This window comes from Labeo rohita, chromosome 7 (assembly GCF_022985175.1).
Source record: "Labeo rohita strain BAU-BD-2019 chromosome 7, IGBB_LRoh.1.0, whole genome shotgun sequence".
NCBI lineage: Eukaryota > Metazoa > Chordata > Actinopteri > Cypriniformes > Cyprinidae > Labeo > Labeo rohita.
Genome location: NC_066875.1, coordinates 44817147 through 44843369, shown reverse-complemented (window position 1 = coordinate 44843369; position 26223 = coordinate 44817147). Strand labels below are relative to the sequence as shown.

At 34.6% G+C, this 26223-nt stretch overlaps 1 protein-coding gene across 2 annotated transcripts in view; it reads left to right on the top strand.

The window, feature by feature from the left end:
* Positions 1-26223, top strand: part of adamts17 (ADAM metallopeptidase with thrombospondin type 1 motif, 17) — a 148892-nt gene that overhangs the window by 2476 nt on the left and 120193 nt on the right. For both annotated transcript variants that reach the window (XM_051114413.1, XM_051114412.1), the window contains exons 2-4: positions 1500-1846; positions 8328-8496; positions 24710-24882. In XM_051114413.1, coding sequence (XP_050970370.1) covers positions 1500-1846; positions 8328-8496; positions 24710-24882 — 689 coding nt within the window. The remainder of the gene's footprint in view (positions 1-1499; positions 1847-8327; positions 8497-24709; positions 24883-26223) is intronic.

Below are 26223 nucleotides of genomic sequence, written 5' to 3'. Positions count from 1 at the left end.
CAATTTTTGGAGGAACTGTAGGCATTTTAGATGTTCTCTTGGCTGAGAATGTATGCAAGCTCATGCAACTGTTTGATGCCCAAATGTTGTCTTCTAGATAGTCAACATACAAGAGCTCAGAAGTCACATTCTCTGTGTAGTGAACTTTTGGGGGGCATTTTATGCATTTTAGACATATTCTTGATTGAGAGTGCATGCAGGCTCATGCAGTTGTTCGATGCTCAAATTTGCTGTCTTGATGGTCATCTTACTAAAGTACGGAAGTCACATTATCTATGTAATAGATGCCAAACTAGACAGTTTTGGGGGGCATTGTAGGCATTTTAGATGTTCTCCTGGCTGAGAATACATGCAAGTTCATGCAGCTGTATGATGCCCAAAATGCTGTCTAGATAGTCACTTTACTAGAGGACAGAAGGCATATTCTTTGTTGAGCGAACAGTCAAACTAGACTTTTTTGGGGGAATTTTAGGGCACATTTAATACATTTTATATGTTCTCTTTGCTGAGAATGCATGCAAGCTCATGCAACCGTAGGATGCCCCAAATGCTGTCTAGATAGTCGGCTTATTAGGGTTCAGAAGTCACATTGTCACATTGTACTGTTCACCTAGACAGTTTTTGTAGGTATTTTAGGCACATTTTAGACATTTTACTTGGCTGAGAGTAAATATGTACTCATGGAACTGCGTGATGCCTAAAAATGCTGTCTAGTCAGCTTACTAGGTTACAGAAATCACATTATCTGTGATTTTTTTTAATATAATTTAGAGATCATTTTAGGCATTATCTATTGACTGAGAGTGCATGTGAGCTCATGCAGCTGTATGATGCCCAAAAATACTGTCTTAGTAGGAAGCCAGGTTATGTGTCTTCTGTACTCTGGTGAGCTGCTTTCCTAAACAGCATTTTTAAGCATTATGGGGCACAAAAAAAACTGCATGTGAGCTCATGCAGCTGTATGATGCCCAAAATGCAGTCTAGGTAGGCAGCCTACTAGCTTTTGAGTTTGTACTTCTTATGTTTTATGCAATTGTTTAGATACCCAGTCCACTTTCATTTTATGAACTCTTCTGTACAGTCTCTATTTCCACATGTAATGTTTTTAACAACTTTTTCTCTCCATACGTGTATCCTTCTTTAACTAACTGCAGGACTTGTAAACTCAACTGTGACTTATAAAACTAGGAGTTCTGCATTTTTTCCCACAGAACTTGGAAATATCAGTGAAATAAAAAAAAATGATTTGTAGGTCTGGAAAAGTCGTGGAAATGATTAAAATCTTAAACAATCATAGAGATGCTTCTGGTTATGCTCAGTGCTAAAAGTTTTCTTTGCATGAAATTGAGTATAATATTTGGAAAATGGTTTTGTGAATTCTTATGCAGTAATTATTTGAATGGCTAAGAAGGTCATGGAAACTGTTTTTTGGGAACCGTGACTTGACTACATACACATTGCACTGCTATTCTAATTACAACGTGTTGCATGTCTTCCAGCGCAATCTGCCATGTACGAGACAGAGGTAGTCGTACCGCAGGAGCTGCGGCCGGACGAGGTGCACCTGCTCCAGGGAGCCTACAGGTGGAGCAGGGGTCGCAGACGACGCTCGGACCATCAGCAGGAGGACCACCTGTTTCTACGGCTGCCTGCTTTCGGAAAGGAGCTTTACTTGCAGCTCCAGAGGGATGACTCTTTCCTGGCTGAGGGGTTTGTGACGGAGGAGAGGAGCGAGGAGGGCAGCGTTCAGCATGAGCCTGTTCTAAGGGTCCGACAGTGTTTTTATACCGGAGCCGTTCTCAATCACACAGACTCATTCGCCTCATTGGATGCTTGTGGTGGACTGGTGAGTGGAGTTCAGTTTGGTGGGAGATTGTCAATGATGTAAAGATATGAATGTGTCATTTTGTGTGTTCATACATTAAAAACTGTCAAAAACATATCTGGAATGTATTTCACCCCAAAATCAAAAAGAAAAATAAGATCAGATTTTGCCTTGAGAAATAAATGTCCTTTAATTTTTTAATTTTACATTTTTTTTGGTATTGTTGCTTATTACCAAAATGCAAAAACTCCCATTCTCACTGTTCGTAATAACATTTTGTTTTTTTATTATGTAAAAACACTTTTAATTTATTTCCTCTTTTAATATATATGTATATTTGTGTATGTATATATACAATAAATAGTAATTATATGAATATATATATATATATATATATATATTAATTGTATTTATTACTTTAAAATTTTTAGTTTTAAAAAGTATGAGGTTAGTATGACTTTTTAAATAAATTAATACTTTTATTCAGCTAGCATGCTTTAAATTGATCAAACATGTAAGTAAAGACATTTATAATGTTACAAATGATTTTTTATTTAAATAATTTTTATTTTCATCAAAACCCCCTCAAAAATGGCCATGGTTTCTAAAAAAATATGAAGCAGCACAGCTGTTGTCAACATTAATAATAATAATAAGTAATGCTTCTGGAGCAGCAAATCAGCATATTAAAGTGATTTCTGAAGACCTAAGCCTGGAGTAATGATGTTAAAAATTCAGATTTGCATCACAGGAATAAATTATGTTTTACAATAAATTAAAATATAAAATGTTTATTTTAAATTGCAATAATATTTTCACAATATTACTGTTTTTAGTATAGTTTGATCAAATAAATTCAGCCACGGTGAGCAGAAGAGACTTATTTTCTTAAAATATTTCCAAAAAAAAAATCAATTTTTTACAATTAAATAAGCTCATTTATTTTTGGTTAATTGCATTTTATTATTTGCATTTTGTGTTGTTTTTTTCTTTTATGACCCTTCGTCACAAAAGTTGACAATCACCATATAAGTAGTTTTATTTAAGCTGATTTGATAAATGGGTAACAGTATTTAAGCTCTTGTGAACTTGCTTAAATGTCATTTAAATAATGTCACAATGCGTTCAATTTTTAACGTCCTAAAATCAGACTTCATTTCCCTCGTGCAAAATACAATTTCTTCTTATTTATCTTTTGATTTTGAGCTGAAATGTGACATTGACGTGCTTTCGTGAGATTCACCCGACCACACTTTGAATGTGTGCTGGTTATTTGACTTTGTGGTTGTGAGCATTCCAGGCCCACCCATGGGAGAGAGGCTGTGTTTGTTTGAGAAAGAGTTTCCCTGACTTTGGTCCCATTACGATCATTCCATCCTTCAAACTTCCTTTGAATGGCTGTGCGAAATGCCATCAATCAAACGGCTGAAAGAGAAATGGCACTCCATTATCGCAAGCTGTCAATTGTCTGATTGGTTAGAGTGCAGGTTTTGTACATCATCTGATTGATTGTGATTGTGCCCAACCTTATTGATAAACCTCACTGATTGACTATTTGGTTTATCGGACAGCTAGTTGACCTCCCTGACTCATCCCTCTTTAGGCTGACTCAGTGGAAAATGAGCTCATCGTTATTGTAAATGTTCTACCCACATGTGGCGAGAAGGTTTTTGACACCTAAAGTGAGACTGACAGCGAGCAGATGTGAGGCTCTCGACGGCTGTGCAGATGAGCTGAAGATCAGCTGGGTGTTTTAACAAGCCCCGTCTGACATCTGTCTGTGACGCACACAGTTCTCTCTCCACGGGTCATCTATAGGCGGGGAAATGCAATTTTGGATGGTGGTAACAGTGTCTTTAGTTAAGTCACCTATATTTCCATAGCACTTTAAACAATACAGATTGTGTCAAAGCAGCTTCACAGTAAAAACAGCTGAATCTCTTATGTAAACTTAACTATGAAGACAATTGAGATTCTGCTATCAAGCATCTCTTAAAAGGACAATAATTTCATTATTTAGCTCAAGTTGGTTTAATGTCAGTTCAGGTCAGATCAGTTACAGTGTGAAGTGCATCAATTTTACAAAAAGCTCTACAAAAGGCATTCGTTATTCAGCGTTATTCAGAGTCAGTTTAATGTTGATTCAGTTCAGTTCAATATCTGTGTCGATGTTGCAAGATGTGATTCAGCTGTAAAACAGCTCTCCAAAAGACAAAAGTGCCATCATCCAGCTTAATTCAGTACAAATTGTGTTCCCATCCGATGGTGTCAGTGCAGACATGTTTTTAGATACTTTCTCCTTATTGATTGAATTATTCTAAGTATATTTAAGGTCCTATGAAATGTTTTATTTTTTCTGCATTCTGTTTTTTGCTGTTTTCATTTTTCAAAATTCCGTTTTAATGGTTAAATTAAATTTTAGTAACCGAAAAACATGTATAATGAATTGAAATCATGAAATATATACAGTTTAACAGCATTTTTTCCCCCTTTAAATTTAACAACTTATTTTTTCCCAATTTTCATTTTACTTTCCATTACATTACAACATTACACGTTAATGAATAAATCAATATATATACAATTATTTAATTTACAAGTGTGATGTCTGTGATTTTTATTTATTTATTTTTTAATTAATGTAAGCTATAGCTTCTGTCCTTAAAATCAAAACATACTCTTGATTTTATGACATCAGTTACTGCTTTATTTAATCAGAATCACAATCTAAATGTTATCTGTGTATTTTATTTTCATTTTGTTAGAAGTATCTTTTGATTATCTGCATAATTTTTCATATTGGGCCGATGCTAATATTTACATTTAAAGCCAATATTGTCAGATTCCGATATCGGTCTGATAATATTGTGCATCCCTAAGTTTTTTAGAAATTTTGTGTTGAATTAAAATTTTTCTTTATTTATGATTTATTATCAAAAACAGTGGTAATCAAATGAAGGCATCAAACATGAACAATTTAATTAGTCTTTTAAATTGTAAATGAAAATTTAACAATGAAGTAAAGTGACTGGAAAATTAAGTTCATGCTGAACTGAAAACAACATGAGAGTCTTGCATGCTTGAGTTTGTACACATGGAGCAATCTTGCTGCAATATTCACATAGACTCTAGTCTATATCGCCATTTGATTTATTGTACAGTTCTGCTTTTGATTTATTCACTCAAAATTTGCCAAATGGCATGACATTCTGCGTTACACTGTAAATTCCACTTTTTATGACTGGATTATGTGATTCTGACCACATTTATTTTGCATCATGGAAATCATATTTATAGTTACAGTTACCATTTTTTTACTGAGCTTGTTGCAATGCGTTATAGGATTGCCTTCTATAAGAAGAATGCATCTGACGCAAATGTGGATTTTGTCCAAAAGAAGCTTGCATAAATGCTGTCTATGTAGGGAGCTCAGTAGGTTTTGGGACAGTGACCTTCAGATCTCATTCTACTAGCTTCTACTTAGTAAGCTTATTTAAACAATGTTGAAGTTGGAGAGGACCAAAACAAGGTCTTCCTGCCTGTTAATGTCATTTCTGGCCGTTTTTATGGCTCTATCTCTCCTCAGAGTGTAGCCATATGTAACTGTACTTTGTTTAACCTGGTTCATGTGGGGTTTGCCTGTACATGTTGTGATGAAAGCGTGTGTTTTACAGCCTCTGTGGGCAACTTCCTGTCAGCACTCCCATGTTCTCCTCCTCCACCGCCCGCCCGGGGCTCTATGCACATCTCCCTCACCTCCATCCATGTCCATTTTCCACTCTTTTCTCCAGTGAAGGCCTTCGCTTGTCCTGCACGGATGCAGCATCCGTCCAGACTCTCCCGCTTGACTGAGCGCTGTCGTCGGATTTGATGCTGACTTGGTTGTTTTTCAGAATTTGGCAACAAGAGATGAACTATTCTCACATTTCACATCTTTGTGCCCTTGAATTCACGAGGGGCGTCACAGTCAGACAGAGGGGAAACAAGGCTAATGCACAGTATATGTGAGATCCTCAGAGGGGCTCATGATGAATGATCCTAGCTTTGCTATCATAGAAAACACATCAGTTTCCTCCTGGAGTACATCATTGGAGATTCTCTATGCAATCTTAAAGAACTTGTTCATGCAAAATTAAAGTTATGTCATATGTACAATACAGCAGCAGTTCATAGTGAAAAAAAACAATGAAAGTAGTTCATATGACTTCACTTTCAGTCTGTCTCTCACACAAAGCTATCATGTGACTTCAGAAGACTTGAAATATATAGTTGAGGTCAAAAGTTTAGATCCCCCTTTTGGATTTTACCTAAATAATAGGGATCATACAAAAAGCATGCTATTGTTTATTTAGTACTGACCTGAATAAGATTTTTCACAGAAAAGATGTTTACATATTGCCCACAAGAGAAAATAATGGTTGAATTTATAAAAATGACCCAGTTCGAAAGTTTACATGCACTTGATTCTTAATACTGTGTTGTTACCTGAATGATCCACAGCTGTGTTTGTTTTTGTTTAGTGATAGTTGTTCATGAGTCCCTTGTTTGTCCTGAACAGTTAAATTGCCTGCTGTTCTTCAGAAATCCTTCAGGTCCTACAAATTCTTTGGTTTTTCAGCATTTTTGTGTATTTGAACGCTCTCCAACAATAGCTGTATGATTTTGAGATCCATCTTTTCACACTGAGGACAATTGAGAGACTCATATGCAACTATTACAGAAGGTTCAAACACTCACTGATGCTTCAGAAGGAAACACAAAGCATTAAGAGCCGGGGGTGAAAACTTTTGAACAGAATGGAGATATGTACATTTTTCTTATTTTGCCTAAATGTCATATTTTTTCATTTAGTACTGCCCTTTAGAAGCTACAGAAGATACTTCCATGTTTCCCAGAAGACAAAATAAATTAAATTTAGACTTGATCTTCAAAAGTTCTCCTTCTGGAGCATCAGTGAGCGTTTGAATCTTCTGTAATAGTTGCATATGAGTCCCTCAGTTGTCCTCAGTGTAAAAAGATGGATCTCAAATTTATACAGTCATTGTTGGAAAGGGTTTAAATACACAAAAATGCTGGAAAACCAAAGAATTTGTGGGACCTGAAGAATTTTTTTGAAGAACAGCGGGCAGTTTAACTGTTCAGGACAAACAAGGGACTCATTAACAACTATCACTAAACAAAACTAAACAAAACAAAACAAAAACACATGTCTGTGGAATACTCAGGTAAGAATCAAGGGGATGTACACTTTTGAACGAGGCCATTTTTATAAATTCAACTATTATTTTCTGTTGTGGACTATATGTCTTTTATGTGAAATATCTTATTCAGGTCAGTACTAAATAAACAATAAAATGCAATTTGTAAGATCCCCTTATTTTGGTAAACACTTTTGACCTCAACTGTAGTGTAGTAGATTAATAAGAGTTTTTTTTTTTTTTATAGGAATATAGCTTTGTTGACACTACAGATTTGATTTCAAATCCAAATCAGATCCATTTAAACTCTAACTGTCCACACTGTTTGCAAGTGAAGCTGATGAAATACAGGCTGTTTGTTCAGGTAGTATAGTCAATATCTGGTATATCATATATTATAATAGTTAAAAATATATAAAAATGAAATCAAAATAAAAAAATAGCTAAAATAGCTTGTCATATGATATGTGACCATGGACCACAAAACCAATCTTAAGTAGCACGGGTATATTTGTAGCATAAGCCAACAATACATTGTATGGGTCAAAATGATATATTTTTCTTTTATGCCAAAAATCATTAGGATATTAAGTAAAGTTCATGTTCCATTCAGATATTTTGTAAATTTCCAACCGTAAATATATCAAAACTTTTGATTAGTAATATGCATTGCTAAGAACTTTATTTGGACAAATTTAAAGACGATTTTCAGATTCCAGATTTTCAAATAGCTGTATCTCGGCCAAAACCATACACTAATGGAAGGCTTTGGAAAGCGTATTTATTCAGCTTTCAGATAATGTATAAATCTCAATTTTAAAAAATTGACCTTCATGACTGGTTTTGCGGTCCAGGGTCACATATGTGTCATGAATATATTATATATTTTTGGCTTTTGAAAAACATGACTTTCATCTTTTAATGGTAAAATGTATATTTATATATTAAATGTAATTAAAATAAAATCACTAAATATTTTAATATAATCTATGTAATTAAAATATATTTTTTCATAGAAAAAAATGTTTTGTTTTTTTTAAATAGTATTATGTCCCTTTTATTTATTTATTTATTTATTTATTTATTCATTCATTCATTCATTGAAAAACATTCCCTCTCTCTCTATCTAAAATTGTATTATTCCCTTTCTGTTGCTTTAGAGTAACATGACTTCATTTTTTTAACATCCTACTGGACATTTCTGAGCATTCAAAACATTATGAATGCTAGTTATGAATGCTATCCAGATAAAGCCTTCCTTACGTGCCGTCTTTGATTGTTCCACCTCATGTGTTTTCTTGCAGACTGGCCTGGTTCAGACTGAAGAGGAAAGACTGTTCATCGAGCCAGTGGGCCAGGCCGCGGATTCTTTCTCTGGCTGGGAACACCGAGTGATCCGGGAAAAGCATTCTTCATCGGACGGACCTGCGACTGCCGAAAACAGCAGCCCGAAGTTCTGCCAAACCATCCAAGGTGAGACGAGGCTTAACCGTGTCAAGTGTGGCGAGCCCACTGATTTAGAGGTCACTTTAGTTCGTTTCGGAGCTCTAGGGGGATTTAATTTTGCCAAATTATGGGTGCATGTGGGAAAAGTGGTCAATTTATGCAGTCAGTTATATATGCTGTGGAATAACTGCCTTGTTTAATCTTAGATTTTTTCTCTTTTCTCTGTGCCAGAATAGTTGTTCTCAAATGGTTTAACAAGACACGCATATTTTAGAGATCCTATAATCATAAACAAAACCTGTCCATGTGGGAATCTGCCAAATGTGGGTAGCTTCTACCAAGTGACAGATAAAAATTGTGCCAAAATACTGTTTATGTAGTGTTTTCAAAAGATGTCAAACTTCCTTTCTATCATATGTTTAGTTAAACTTTGTATTAGTCAAAGTTGCTTTCGGTGACCCTTTCAGACCAAACCTGTGAACCTCTTTGGGTCATGACCCAGCAGTCGTGGACCGCTGTGCTCTCGCAGTCTGTTATCATAATCTCACGCTCAGATTCTCATGTGTCCGCCATCTTCGTCTTTCCTCCAGGACCGCTTAAGATTCAGGAGTTGTCAAGTCCGTAAATCAAGTGTTTCATAGCAACGTTTATGACTCAGTGTAACTCTTTGATGTCTTCATCCTCTTAACAGCGTTGAAAGACGGCGGGAGAGAGAAAGCTCAGCTGTTTTGCTCTTTAATGCCTTTATCGTGCTGGTAAACGGCGGTAAACTCCTGTTGGAACGTGCAGCTTTGCTGCTGAAATACTACCAGAAAGAAAGCAAGAATTCTGTTGGCCTGCTCACGTACATTAATAATGCCGTGCATATTTTCCAGCCCCTTGGGCCTTTCTTTGCCAGGATTATGGATTTTTCGTGCCGAAAGGAATTCGCATATTTGAAAGCGGCCTCGGAGGCTCCGAACGCCTCCAGCGCCTGCAGGTTTTCATATTCTGGGGCAGGAAGTATTGCCTAAGCGTATTGCATTATTGGATTTGTAGTTTACCCTTTGAAATGAAGATGCAGTTATCCAAAAATCCCGGTTGTGTGTGGATATATACAATCCAACGAGCCAACCAAAACAATATATGGTATTTCCACTTGTACGCTACCCTAGTTTGTGGCTGATTGCAGACTGAAAGTCCCCTTGAACCCTTAGCTCCTTGTTCACTTTTTTCGCTTTTGACTTTGCGCACTATGAATATTACATAACCCGAAGATGAGAAGACCACCGGCACGCTTGACAAGTAGATTTTTTCCATATGCCAATATCTGGAAATTTAAGTAACCCAAACCACAAATCTCACAGTGGGGAAAAAAAACGGGAATCGAAAACAAAAGAAAGGTCGGTGGGTATAGAGTTAGTGTGTTTCAGGCATGCGGTCGGACTCCAGCGATCTTGTCTCTGCCGTAAAAAAGCTCCAGGTGCATTAGCGATTCTGTTTCCCCCCGGCACCTGGTGTCTGCGAGTCAGTCAGTCAGTCAGGCGAAGGACCAACAGGCGAAAAAAGTGCCAGATTTGGGGGGGAAAATTCTTTCCTCTGCGCTCACGTCTGTCGGAGGCCTTTCAGCGGGCCTGCCAGAGTCTTCTCTCTTATTTCCCACCAGTGTTAGGGAAGCTGCTTCGAAACCTAAGCTTGCCAAGCTACAAGCTGCTCATAATTTAAAGTAGTTCAAATACAGTCAGGCTGCCCTTTTGATAAAGTAGTCTGTTCCACAAACGGTGTGGTTTTTGGTAAAATGTGCTCTTATGGTAGATTGAGTCGAGCTGATGTTATAGATTTACAGTAGAAAAGAGCAAGTTTGTTTGATAATATTGTGGATGGCCACAAGTAATAAATGTGTAAAAACATAATAGGCCACATTTATGAAACAAATGTACAACAGAAAACTGAGCGTACGGTCGTTTTTATTCAAAACTTGTCAATATGGACGTGAGTGGTGGCTACGATCAAATCTCACGTCAGGTCTGAGCTTGTGTACGCAAGTTTCTAAGTTAACCTGAATTTGCGTGCAGTGTAGAAAATTACGGATAATTGTGTAATGACAGCATTTTGTTCATTTAAATTATTTTCCTGACCGGCAAACAAAGCTTTTTTTTGTTCTGTTTTCTTTCAGGGCTTTAGCTTTATATACGCATAGCAGTATAAGGCTGGGTTCACACTAAAAGATTTTCAGAATAAACCGTTTTGCTCCTATAGTGTGTGGTTTGCCACGATGTGACAGTACAGCACACTATACACCAACAGATGACTTATAACATGGGAAATCTTGCAAAATCTCTCGAGACTTGAGAATAAACATCACAGAACAGTTCTATAAGAGCTTTATTTAAACGAGACAGTTTGTCTTTGCCTTATTTTTATTCATATTGGAATCAATTGACAGGTATTGTTTGGAAAAATGTTTTGTTAATACCTAATTAATATTTACTGTAATTACAAAAAGGGTTAAGGAAGTATTATTCAAAATTATACACGGGATTTACCCAGCAAAATATTATTTGAAAATTTAAATCTGATATTGATTTAGTTGTTCCTTTTATGTCAGTTGCCCTGAAACAGTGGCACATTTATTTTGGCATTGCCCTTTTGTAAAACTATTTTGGCTTTGTAAACACTGGGTCTGTAATTCCGCGTGACCTTTTAACGTGATTCAATAGAACGTAGCGTCGTGGACGCGCATCCCAGAGCTAGTGCTACAGGAGCTTTTGTGCTTAAAAAGTATGCAAATTTTTATTTTCCGAAAAAAATGACAGATTGTTTCGCTAGATAAGACCCTTCTACCTCGGCTGGCACCGTTTAGAGCCCTTTGCAACTGCATTTAAACTACGTTTTGGAAGTTCAAAATTGTGGCACCTAATGAAGTCCATTATATGGAGAAAAATCCTGAAATGTTTTCCTCAAAAAATATAATTTCTTCACGTCTGAAGACAGAAAAACATGAACATCTTGGATGACAAGGGGGTGAGTAAATTATTTGTAAATTGTTGTTCTGGAAGTGGACTTCTCCTTTAATCAAACTAAAATGCAGTCAACCAAACATAAAAGTTTCACTGCTCAGTGTAAAATGTCTGCTGTAAAATCAGCTTGCAGCACCGAAATAAACATTTTTATGCACGTAAAGGATGATGTTTTACGTGGATATTGGAGCACAAGTGAATTACAAAGTCTTGTTTACATCACAGATAATAGTTTAGCAGTCAAATGCTTACATGGCAAAAAATGGAAACATTTGGATGTCGAATTAGAAAGGCTTCTGAGCCCAATGCCGTTTAGTTTCGCTTTAATAAATTCATTTTAGCTTAACGTTTGTATTCTGTTTATAATGAATGTCACTATAGCCTAATTTTTAAAGTTTTACGTTATAGTTTAATATAAAATTTTATAGCTACTCATTTTTCATTCATGTTTTGTAATACCATTCATTTAAAGGGTTTGTTGTGGATTAAGGAGAACTAAATAAGCTATATAGTGTTTATAATGTTTGTAAATGTTTCGTTATGTTTACTGGTATTTAATATACATATAAATGAATGCCATTGTTTGCAATTAGAAGGTTAAAGGGTGTTTTTAGAGTAAGATCAATTGCACTTTCATGAGATTACTTCCTCTTTTTGGGTGATGTTTTTCCATGTCGTAAACTCTAGAAGCAAGGCTTCTAAACCGGGGTGTTTTTAGGGACGTGATATTGACGATTGTTTTCTGCCGCCACATTTATCGACGTACGATCTTTCGTATGACGGGATTGGTGGCATACGCATACTCATTTATCAATCTAACGTAGAAACGATCGCAGATCCAAGCACACGATTCAACTCTGTCTTAAGCTGAGTTAAGACATCATTTTACTGAATAAAAAAGAGAAAAAATAGCATTCCTGTTGCACTACACTGCTGCTTGATGAAAAAATAGCTAATTGTTACTGTTATTTTGAAAACAGAAGTGCTGCGATGCAACTGAAAATGTACTTAAGCTAGTCATGTCCTGACGTTTAGTTAGTTTCTCCCCAAAATTGCAGTCCTCCACCGTCTCTTCCTGTTGAAAAGCTCAGAACTGTTGACTGAGAAAAGTTGAGCATTGCTTCCCCCCAATAACTCCACCCCAAAAACCAAACCAAACCATCCCCAAAGGAGGATACTCGCCGAGACAGACCTTAAATCCATTAAACTCCAAGTGCCCCTCTCGGGCACACATACGCACACACACACACACACACACGTATGCTGTCTGGATGCGTAATACGGATCAGGTTGCACGGTGGTGACGGCAGGAGTGCGGAAAAGCTGCTGGTTTTCCTCAATGCTTCCCGCTCCGTCCCGCTGAAATACGATTCTGACAAAACGCACTTAGCACTTCTAATCGGCCCGTGTAATCTGCGGAGCAGTACGTCCCTTGATCCGTTCTGCCTACGCTGGCATGCCAGGAAGCTCAGGTTCGGCACAAACAGACGCCACGCTTCATTCTTCATGTCGGTACATTCCCGTCGTGAGTGGGGTTGAAGAGGATCAAGTATCCACACTGAGAGGAGGGAACGCCGGTCTGGGAGCAGACACAAAGAGCGATCTGAGCCGGGAGGAAACAACGTGTGAAATTCACAGGGCTGATCCAAGAAGAGCGCTTGATTGATGCGTACGGGAGTGGGGGAGTGGGACGACCGGGGAGGGGCTGGTTAGTGACTAGTTTGGTGTCTGGAGAGAACAGGCTCGACCCAAAACAATAATGAGTGATTTGTCTTTTAGGCGGTGTGTTTATCCAAAGTGACTTACAGTGTATTCGTTACAGAGAGAAGAGCATAATGGTAGAAGCTCTTGGATCAGCTCTTGCCCTTTTGTTTAGCCAGATTGGTGGTTTAATTGTAAACTAAACCAATTAACTGATCCCTGGTTTCAAAGACAAGGCTTAAGCCTAGTCCTGAACTAAAATGTAAGTCTGAGCTGTTTCCACGGAAAGAAACTTGCACTGACTGATCTTAAAATATATCAGCTTTGTTTTGTCTCAAGATGCACACCAGTATGTTTCATTTTTTCAAAGGCATGTTTATAAAAATTGTTTAAATGCGGCTTCAAACGATCCCAAATGCAGTCGTAAACGATCCCAGCCGAGGAAGACGGGTCTTATCTAGCATAACGATTGCTAGATAAGATGACGTACAAGTCTGGGGATTTGTAAATTGTTGTTCTGGAAGTGGAGTTCTCCTTTAATTGTCCTAATTGAACTATGGCCCTGTCTGTGAAACCAGGTTGTATTAGTATGTATTAGGGCTGTCAGTTTAACGTTTTAGTTAATTAATGCCCTAACTGTTACTGTTTTGTATACGGGACGCCTACGCTTACTTCACCATATTACAAATAAATCCTAATCTAATCATGACATATCATTGGAATGGTCTAAGACTCCTAAATAGATATTTTACCACTGTTCTGTGTTACAAATTATGTAGGAAAGGTAATAGATTAATTTATGACAAGAGTGCACCTAAAAAAATCTACATCATAACAGGAGTTCTGACCTTTGTCACAAAAAGACTTTCTTCGTTGCCTTTTTCCCTATCACGCTTTAGATATCATAAGAAATTATATATCAGTTGAAAACTTAAAATCTCAAAATTCATCCTTTGAAAATCATTTTAAAATCAGACATTGCATTACCATTGAAAATGTACATCTAATATTACAAAATGTTTTCGTTCATAAATTATTAAAAATTAAGTTTGAATAGCGCATTTTCACGTCTGTATTCAAAAATGGGAGTGACAGTTAAAGGGTTAATTATGAAAAAATAAAGTGATTAAAATTTTTTAACGCAGTTAATGCACTGCCCCCCCCCCCAAGACCTGTACGTCATCTTATATTTTGTGTAGCTGATTATTGACAAATACGATGCAGGGCAACAACTCCACAAATGCAGTTATTCCCTAAAATTCAAGATATTGATGCAAAAAAATTACCTTGTATGTGTTTTGTCTCATATTTATATGTATATCACATAATCATACAATATCAGACAGGCAGCAAGAGCAATATGACACGAGTGCTGATTGTGTCCCGATCTATCATGAGCTTAAATGTGATTTCATACAAAAGTTCAGTAAATAATAAGTTGATACTGTGTTTTTACTGTTTTTGCTCAATTTTGCAAAGAACATTTGACCTTTAAAGCCATTGCAGAATTGTTGTGTGTCTCAGAGCAACACAGCGGTGTTTAGTTTCTGAATGAATCCGCGTTTTGAACGAATTGTGTGAACCAATGATTCAAAAGCCCATTCATAAAGAGAGCCGTTTACTTCATTCCATGAATGAATCAACCATTTGAACGAATCAAATGAATAAATGAATGATTCGTAAAGACATTTACCGCTACCTGCTGGCAGATTTAGTTCCTTACTTACTAAAATGCTACCTTCAACCCATTGAATCCCATAGAAGTCCACTATATGGAGAAACATCCTGGTATGTTTCCCTCAAAAACTTTCATTTCGTTTCGACTGAAAAAAGAAAGTCATGAACATTTTGGATGACATGGGGGTGGAAGTGAACTAATACTTTAGGCCTAAAGAGTTAAAATAGAGTGACTATGAACCATGTTTCTATATAAGCACTTCACTATAAGCACTGCTTTAACCACAAGGTCACTTGTTCTTTAACTACTAGGTTACACCACCTTTTAAAGGAAAGTACATTATATCAACATCTACTCACTCTCATGTATTTTCTTTCTTCAGTGAAACATGAAAGAAATTAATGGACTGAACCTCAGAGCTTCTGTTTTAAATATGAACAAAATGAATGGTGATTTATAGCTCTGAAATTCAAGCTCTACTATACTTTTGTGTCCCACAAAGAGACAGTGCATGGTTAAAGTGGCTGTTCACACAGAATGCGTTTAAAAATATGAAATGGAGCGCAGCGCTCTGGAATGTTTCTTTAAAAAGTGCAGCGTAATGCACGAGAGTCTCGTGATGTGATGCAATAACCTCCTCCGCCATGTTGCCGTTAAATAAAATGGCATGCCAACTTGCTGTTGTAAACAAATGCTTGCCCCACCTCTGGGCTTTTCTGATTGGTCCATTGTTTTGAAACTGACACTGATGAGCAGAGCTGTAAAAGTTGAAATGCTTGACACGGCGTCTTATAAAACACAGTGCTCTTGTGTGACACGAGACACAAGCGCAACAGTCATACACATATATATAATTTTGGATTTTATATGTACCTTTATTTTATGTAAACTATTGGCTATTTGGCAATTATTTTTGTTTGGTTATTTCTATTATAAGCCACAGATACATAACTCCATGGAGAACGCTGTTAAGTTTAATGAGCTGAGGAAGAGCGCCTGCTGAGCTGAAACATTTTTTTTTAAAGACCATCATCTTTCAGCTGCTCTGCTATACAGCAAAAAGCATTTTTCTTCTACCTACGGATGTGATGGCCCTTGCACAGCATGTAAGAATGAACACATACACACACAGAGAGAAAGAGAGGAGATTGAGCAGGTGTGGGTATGTGGTTTATGTTTCCCCTTCAGCACAGAAGTATTATTTATAGCCAACCACATCGTTTTCACCATTGCGGCCCCTCACAAAGCTTCAGGGGCTTGACTGAGAGATTTATCTGCAGTTCTACATGAATATTAATTGAATTTTGGAACGGACACATCAGCGCCATGACCTGAAATCAGGTTAAATGTTGCGGCCAGTTGAAGCAGGCCATTATAAACCTCAGCCAAAAGTAGCAATGACTCGATTGAGTTTTATCAAAACTAATAAACATCAAAATGATGTTATTAGCAAATGGGACTGTTAAAGGAGTAGTTCAGCCAAAAACATTTACTCATCCTCATGTTGGTTCCAAACATGGATAAAGTGTTTTTAGTGGAGTATAAAATAAGTCTAGCATGTTTAATCTCTTTGGTGTTAATGTATTTTCAAATATTGTGTATGAAAATCCCTGTTTTTGCTAATACATTTTTTTTTGTTTGTTTGTTTATGTTTTACAAAAAGCCAGTATACTCGGTAAGTTTTTAGGGGTTCAAGCGTGTAGCGCTGAAACCCTATTGTAATTGTTAGAATGGTCACGGATCAGCGATTTCCATGTAAAACTGATTGTGCTGACCAAACTGTAAGTCGTAGAGACTTGAAACTTGGAGGGATGGTAGTACTCACACCGTCTACAACACGACCAAGGCTCGCCCCAGTTGGCCTGACGGGGGCGCTATAGCGTACAAAAATTGTTCATAACTTCTAAACCGTCAGTTGCAGGCTCAGTTTCTTGTGTCGCTGGAATCCTTGGCTCACACTGGACAAAACACACATGCCTCAGTCTCGATTGTGATCCTGGCAGAATTTCCGGTATTTCACATTTTTTGAAAAACCTGCGTTTAGAAACTAGTCCTAGGTTTTTGGCCCGATTGGAACCAAACCAGTGTGGAAAGATTCTCTGGAGAGTGAATATCAATAATTACCAAAAAAGTTAAACTTTCGACTTACCGTCGATAGAGGCACCAAAACGTTTTGAAAGGGGCAGGGCCACTTTTAGTAAAATGCCTATAACTATAAATAACTATAACTGAATGGAATGAGATATCTTCACCAAACTCAGAAAACTTATGTAAGAGCTAAATCTGAGGTCACAGGAAAAAAAATGCAGAGCTTGACTACTTTGTGGTGCTATAAGAGGGAAAAAACACAAAATTGGCTATAACTGCATAACCATTTATCCTATCAACATGAAAATTGGTGTGCACAGTCTTGGTCCGAAGTGCCACAAGTGTCTACAAGGACATTTGCGTATCTCAAAAAACATGGATGCCATTGACCGACGAAATTTGAGCACCTGTTAGACAAGGTTAATGGAGGCCGACTGTAATGAAACTCGCATTTTTAAAGCGTGTAAATGATTGTATGTCGTGCTTTTTTCCGCACATACGCACAATATTCGTATTATACAGCAGAACTCCTCATTCCGGACAACTTTGCCTCTAGAACCACTGCTGTCAATCAAATCATTTGTTAAATGATTGAGAAGATGTAAAAAAATTACTTTTGCCAGCTAGTCCTAGGTTTTTTGAAGGACTGGAGTACAATTCTCTGGACTCTCTAGGCCAATAATTGTAAAAAAATCTTGAAATTTTCCCTTTGGGAAACTATAACGGGGTCGTTTAGAAAAGGGGCCTGTTTAAATTTACCCAAAATCCTATAAGGACTATAGGAAAACTCCAAACTTCACAAAACCTGCTGAGCACATGTGACAGGTGATTCTAAACAAGCATACATAGTTTTAAGGGGATCGGACCAGTCATAAATGTTAAAAAAAACCATCACATTTCTATGGCAAATTACCTGTGTTTGCCAGAAATATTTTTTTAAACATTGATTTAGGTGGTTACAGACTTGCTAAACAATATGACTTTTTCCACATTTGCATAATTGCTTTAAAACACTTGAACCCCGGTAATCGCTGCTTGCAGCTATATTTAAAAATGTTTTTGAAAGAAGTCTCTTCTGCTCACCAAGGCATTTCTTTGAACAAAAATGCAGTAAAAACAGTACTATTTTGAAATATTATTACAATTTAAAATAGCTGTTTTCTATATGAATAGGTTTTAAAATATAATTTATTCCTGTGATTTAAAGTTGAATTTACTCCAGTTACTCCAGGAAATCATGCTTAATACTTAATAATAACATTAATAATAATAATAATAATAATAATAATAATAATAATAATAATAATAATAATAATTTTTTTAATAATCATAATTATTTCAGAATCATTTTATAATTAATTCTAAATTATTTTACAATTAAATTACAATTATTATAATTATTTATATATATATTTTACAATAATTATAATTAATTTACAATTATTTTATAATGATCATTTTAGCATGTTAATAGTTTATAATCTCCCCCAATACCATTTTGAAAAAAAATCAAATAATTTTAATATAATTATTTAGTGAACACATGGTTGTGTTACACACATTATGTGAATAAATAATTATTAGCACATGTGCAATTATTGCAGCGTCCAAGGAGTTTGTGCCCCCCTAACCAAGTCTGGTTGTTCTCAGGGTTTTTCTCCCTCTTCATCTTTAACATCTGATGAAGGTTTATCCTTTGGCTGCTCACTGGGGCCTGTTGGGATTAATGCATGACAAAAGCACTATACAAATCAAAAATGACTTGATATGGTTATTATATAGTCCACAAGTCATTCGGACTGCGTTTATGGGGCTGCTTTGTCATTTTTGGGCAGCCTTAGTTTCCAGTCACTTTTATTGTATGTATATTAAAAAACTTTGCTAAACTGTTCCACAAATCGTCTACTGACATCAGCGTGAGCAAATAATGACTAAACTCTTTTTTTGTGCGCACTGTTTCTTTAAGACATCAGAAGAGTTACCTGAGTCAGCTGTAGAGGCTCTTTGTTATTACAGCTCTAGATGACAGCTTTGTGATCGCCTCCTGACCATTAATAGTGGTTTGTTGTTTCTCATTACTTGTTTTATGGTCGTCTCCGTCGGCAGGAATTATTGTTGGTATCAGCACTTCGCTAGAAAATGTGTGATTTTCAGTGTCATTTGTGGTGAAGCCCAAGGCACCATTAGTTTCCATTGTCTCAAGTCAGATGTGCCTGAAAACAGCTGAGAATGGAAAAAATGCTTGCGCTGCAAAAAAAGCGTGTCACATTAGCACCATATGTTGTGCGCACACTCACACTAACACACATTTCCTAAACACCTGTAAACATACAGCAGAGACCCCCATCAGAGGGACCCTCATCAGAGCCCCACTGAATTATGGGGGAAAAAAATGAGTCAACTTAGACTAACTAAAACTAAACAAGCACATTTGTTGTGTGTTTCCAAATTGCCATTTTATTTCAGTACTGGTACTCGTTAGTGTTGTTTCAGTATTATTTAGATACTATTATAGTACATATTGGTATTTTGAATTTAGTTTTATATTTATATATATATTTTATATACTATATTAAATAGTACTATGCTATTTTAAATAGTAATTTTAGTCTTTAAACTCATTTTATTACAATTATTTGCCAAGGCAAAAGTTCTAACATTTCTAATTTTCTATTTTTTTTTTTTAGCTTCATTTTTATTTATTTTTTTATTTATTTTTAAATAGTACTTTTAGTCTTTAAGCAAATTTTATTCCAGTTATTTGCCAAGGCAAGAGTTGTAACATTTCTAATTTTCTATTTTTTTTTTTTTAGCTTCATTTTTATTTATTTGTTTATTTATTTATAAATAGTAATTTTAGTCTTTAAACTTCATTCCTGTTATTTTAAAGGCAAAAGTTCTAACATTTCCAATTTCCCCTTTTTTTTTTTTTTTTTTTTTTTTTTTTTTTTTTTTAGCTTCAGTTTTATTTATTTATTCATTTTTAAATAGTAATTTTAGTCTTTAAACTAATTTTATTCCAGTTATTTGCCAAGGCAAAAGTTCTAACATTTCAAATTTTCTATTGTTTAGCTTCATTTTTATTTATTTATTTATTTATTTACTTTTAAATAGTAATTTTAGTCTTTAAACTCATTTTATTCCAGTTAATTGCCAAGGCAAAAGTTCTAAGATTTCTAATTTTCTATTTTTCATTGTCATTTGTATTAGTTTTTTATATTTATTTTTTAGATTCATTTTTATTTATTTGTTTATTTATTTATAAATAGTAATTTTAGTCTTTAAACTCATTTTATTCCTGTTATTTGTCAAGGCAAAAGTTCTAACATTTCCAATTTCCCCCCTTTTTTTTTTAGCTTCAGTTTTATTTATTTATTCATTTTTAAATAGTAATTTTAGTCTTTAAACTCATTTTATTCCAGTTATTTGCCAAGGCAAAAGTTCTAACATTTCTAATTTTCTATTGTTTAGCTTCATATTTATTTATTTATTTATTTATTTATTTATTTATTTATTTATTTACTTACTTACTTTTAAATAGTAATTTTAGTCTTTAAACTCATTTTATTCCAGTTATTTGCCAAGGCAAAAGTTCCAACATTTCTAATTTTCTATTTTTTATTGTCAATTGTATTAGTTTTTTATATTTATTTTTTAGATTCATTTTTATTTGTTTGTTTGTTTGTTTGTTTGTTTGTTTATTTATTTATAAATAGTACTTTTAGTCTTTAAACTCATTTTATTCCAGTTATTTGCCAAGGCAAAAGTTCTAACATTTCTAATTTTCTATTTATTTATTTATTTTTTAAATTTTAAGTGTATTATTAAGTTGAGGTTTAAGGCAACATTTCTGAGCATTTCTAATTTTTTTAAGTCTCTTTTTTTTCATCTAATATTTCTGTTTTATTTTTGTTCAGCCTAGCGAAAACAGTTCTTATTTTTTTTTGTTTTAGTTAAAAAAATAAAAACCAATAATACGCATGTTGTTAGGATTAAATATGTGCTACGGTGAACATTAATTTTACCTAATGCTAGTTTAATGTGTTAATAAATCTTTAAGCTGACATGTTTAGCTAGCAGATAAATATGTTTATTTATTTATAGCTAGCTTTTAATACAAAGCCCATGAGTGCAGTAGCAGTTGTTTGTAATCACAAAGATATTCTTCTTTCCTAACAAACAGCATACTTTCATCAGTGCTTTCATATGTGATGCTAAAGCACTGAATGCCTACTCTAAATGCCTTCAATGTACAGTGAATGTATTATGTAACGGCGGAGCTAGTATTTTATTTATTTATTCAACGAAATGATAAAACAGCTAAACGAAGTGCAGTGGATTGCAACAGAACATCCTGTACGCCATCATTGAACATTTTGGGAGCTTTTAAGGACAAATCTGAGGGTTTGTGCAACCCAGCAAACAAACCAACACTGGACTCCAGATGGAAATGGAAAACCACCATTTGAAACAACATCCTAAACTTGATACTTTAGAAAACTTGAGCTAATTGACTTTTTGACATGTGTTGTGGTAAACATTTATTTGCTTTTTCTCAAGGTAATGGATCATCAAATCTCTGGGCATGTTTACAGGTGTCTTCAATAAACACATGCACAAACTTACACGCTCACGTCTGTAAGGAAATACGCATGAAACCAGACGACAAACAGCTTGTGTCAAGAAGGATCATTAGTTGTTCCTCATTACACTTGTGTGTGAGATTGTTGGCTGTGGTGAGAGCGTGTTAAGAATAGATTTTTTACCTTGTCAGACATTTATACCTTTCAAATCCTCATGGTGGGAAAAAAAGATTTTACTTTTATAATCTTATGTATACAGTTATCAACCAATATCAGCCAGTATCAAAATTGCATATCACAGTTACAAAAACAGACATTTTACACTGCAAACAATGGTTTTTTTAATTCTTTTTGTCACTTTTCATTACAAATATCACAAAAATTCTTAATTCAATATGCATTTACTTGAGAATGAAAATGATGTAAGATAATGAGTCTTGTTTTCTGAAAAATATACCAAAATGATGTAAGTTTATGCTTAAAACAAGAAAAAATATGTTAGTGTGGTAAAAAATCATCTTGCTTTTCCTTTAAATTAAATGCATTTTTCTTTCTGCGCTGACAGACATATTTTCTTGTTTTAGGCATAAACAAATCAATGTATCTTGATTTGTATGTTTGGATATTTGTAATGGAAAACTATTTTTTGTATTGTATTTAATGAGCACCTTTGAATCAATCACAATAAGACCAGCAACTATCATTAAGAAAGTAAACAGAGTGATTTCATGTTGACTTTAGATCCATTTTGGTTTTATTTCTGTCTTTGTTGTTCTGGTCAGATCTTGTGTCTGGTGAACATTATCTTCTTCAAAGCTTTGGACTTGGTTACAGTAAAGCTGTTGTCTTTGTTATGATCAGGTCTAATTGTGCACACAGACGACATATGTGGTGTAATTCTGAGGATGAATAGTGCCTGCCTAAAACTGACAGCAGATGCAGTCAAATATGCTTTATAAGCGAAATAGTTGAAGAGTTTCTATCTGTTTGTTGTTGATTTGTTTGTCGGCTTTTATCTGTGTTTTTATACAACTGTGTGTGTCTCTGAGCAACAAAGACCATATTTCCTGACATAATTGCAGGTTTGATGCTAAGACATAAAACATAACCTGAAAACAGGTGGTTCTTACTGTGCAAGCTGGATTTATTATCCACACTTGCAATTTGCTTATCAAGCACATGATCATTCAAAAATTGGGGTTTAAAGAAATAATACATTTTTATTATAAGCATTAAATTGATCAGAGGCGACAGTAAAGACATTTATAATCAGTGTTGCCAAGTCTGCGGTTTTCCAGCGAATTTGTGCTACTTTTACACTATTGCCGTGGGTTGTTTTTGATGTCTGTGGGTTGAACAGGAAAGAAAGAAAGAACAGGATATCTGTTTGTAAACAAAAACATTTTATTCTAGCTTCATGCGTTCTTTTTTTAAACACTTGAATGTGGGTGAGTTTCATAAAAATAAATAATGCTGTTTTATGTCTGATGATCATGTGGAGGCATTTGTTGTTTCAGTTTCTTCTTCACTTGTGTTTTTTGGAAATTCTGTACTAAGTGTACTAGTGCCCCCTACCGTATAACAATGAAAACACAGATTTTCGGAGCACAAGTATAGCTCCCTTACCAAAAAGAAGTATACTTCAAGTTTATTTTATTAAGTGTACTTAAGTAAAGTTCAAGTATATTTTTTTAAGTATACTTTATGTAGTAAGTATACAAATATCAGTGTACTAGTAGTATACTTTTAGATGTTCTATTTTAATACTCCTTGGGATTAAATTGGCCCACTTTCTACTAGTATATAGAAGTATACTTTTAAATACTTGAATACTTTAAGTATAACAGAGGTAAACTTTGAGTACACAACTAGTTTACATCAATGTTTTTAGCTTGTACTGCAACTACACTAAAAGTGAACTTATAGCTATACTGATAGTTTACTAATTAAATACCTGTGGTAGCATGTTTAGTACACTTTAAAGTATAGTCTCAGTAAACTAGTAGTTTAGTAGTTTTATACTGCAAGTATACTCGTAAGTTTGCTTTAAGTGAACTTTACATCATATTTTAAGTATACTACTATGTCCCTATCTAGGTATTAATTTGTATATAGTTTTGTTATATGAATATCTGGACATACAAAACATCAAAAGAAAGAACAGGATATCTGTTTGTAAACAAAAACATTTATTCTAGCTTCATAAATAATTTTTTTAAATAATTGAATGTGGGTGAGTTTCATAAATAATAAATATAATCAAAACGTAGATGGAGTTGATCAACACCCCAAAGCCTGACGGTCATTACCTCTTCACTGGTCAACATTTTATCCCACAATGTTACACAGTTTTAATGTTTGATGGCTGATGATCAAGTTAGATTACATGTGGAGGCACTTGTTATTTCAGTTTCTTCTTCACTTGTGTTTTTTGGGAAATTCTGTACAGAAGATGTGTACTAGTGTCCTCTACCATATAACAATAAAAAACTGATTCTAGGAGCACAAGTATATCTCAAATATATTTTGACTTTTTCTAAGTATAAGTCAAGTATACTTAAATGTCATTTTAAGTATATTTTCTGTGAAGTATATAAAAGTAGACTAAAAGTATACTTTCCTATTTTTAGTTTAAAAGAAGTATACTAATAGCCCAGTTGAACTTATTTTTCGTGACGGCTAGTTTTGAGTAGCAATTGGGTGGGTTTTGTTGTCAAAACCTGGCAACCCTGTTTATAATGTTACAAAATGTTTTTGTTTTTTTAAATGCTGTTTTTTTAGCTTTATTTTCATCAGAGAATTTAGAAAATGTATTAAACAGCACTGTTTTCAATAATAATAATAATAATAATAATGAATGTTTCTTGAGCAGCAAAATAGCATATTAGATTGATTTCTGAAGGATCATGTGACACTGAAGACTGGAGTAATGATGCTGAAAATTCAGCTTTGCATCACATGAATAAATGTTATTTTAAAATATATGAAATTATAAAACAGTTGTTTTAAATTGCAATAGTATTTTACAATATTACTATTTTTCCTGTAGTTTTGATCACATAAATGCAGCCTTGGTGAGCATAAGATGCTACTTTCAAAAACATTAATCTTACTGACCCCAGACTTTTGAACCTTAGCGTACAGTATTTCTCTGACCTAACAGTTCTTGTGTATGTGTTTGTGTGCATTAGACAAGAAGAAGGAGAAAAGGGCAAATGGAGCAGAGGAGGTGCGTGGCAGGAGGAACGCCATCAGGCTGAGCAGAGAGTACACTGTGGAGACGGTCGTGGTCGCCGATGCTAACATGGTGCAGTATCACGGAGCTGAGGCAGCTCAACGCTTTCTGCTCACCGTTATGAACATGGTGAGTCTCATAACATGGTAAATGTCGGGTTCAATATGTGTAATCTTTTGAAGACAGACCTACCGTGATCTCTCTGAGGTTGTGATGAGCGAGTGATCGATGAGATGCTCTCAAATGTTTTGTTTCAAGACTCAGAATCTTACATAAAATAAGAAAAAAAGCTTTACATATGAAATAAGAGTTAAAAGAACCTAATATTTAGAACCATTCAAACATTAAAATATGAAAAACTTTGATTTTGTTGTTGTTTTCTTACATCAGGCTTTTTTGGCTCATATAGTACAAGAGAATATGGAGCTCATAATCAAGGAGGAAAAACACATCTGTTTTAATCTGAGGTCCAAACAGAGCAAACATATGCAATTTGGTGCAGATGCTGATATTTATATGAACAAAAAGATCTTTATAACAATATAACAGACTACTGACATAAAATTATGTAAATATTATTTGTAGCTCTGTATCCAATAATGTCTTAGTAAGATGGTATTTAAATGATTATTTTATGATCACAGCTCTGTAGTTTTAAAACATATAACGCAATAAGAGATGAACAGATAAACGCTCCTCAAAAGACTGATGATCATATTTGATACCCACATTTTAATATGAATTTTTCTAAAAAATTATGGGTAATACTTTACAATAAGGTTTTATTAGTGAACAGCAGTTAACTACTTCAGTTAACATGAACCAAGAATGAACAATACTTCTGCAGCCTTTATTAATCTTAATGTTAATTTCAGCATTTACTAATGCTTATGAAAATCACAAGTTGTGTTGTTAACATTAGTTAATGCATTGTGAACTAACTTGTACAAACAACGAACAACTGTATTTTTATTATCTAGCATTAACAAAGATGAATAAATAGTGTAATAAATATATTGTTCACTGTTCGTTCATGTTAACAAATGACACTATTGTAAAGTGTTAACAAATTATGTATGTATAATGAATCAATTGAAATATTACCAACAATATAATAGCTTGTTTTATAAAAGATATATACTTTTAATTGTATTTATTTATTTATTTATGTTGATAATTTAGAGGCCTTAGAAATTTGGGTCACACTTTTGTTTTGGGACCTAATCTCACTATTAACTAAATATTAATTACAACTTTTGCCTCAGTAAACTCCTAATATGCTGGTTATTAATAGTTAGAAAGGTAGTTGTTAGTTTAGGTATTGGGTAGGATCAAGGGTTTTAATAAACTACCAGTATGTTAGTAATATGCATGCTAATGAGCAGCTAGTTAATAGTGACAATGGGCAACATAAAGTGTTACAGAAATGTGCGTATCAGTTATGATCCTGTGGTCTTTATAGAGTTAAAA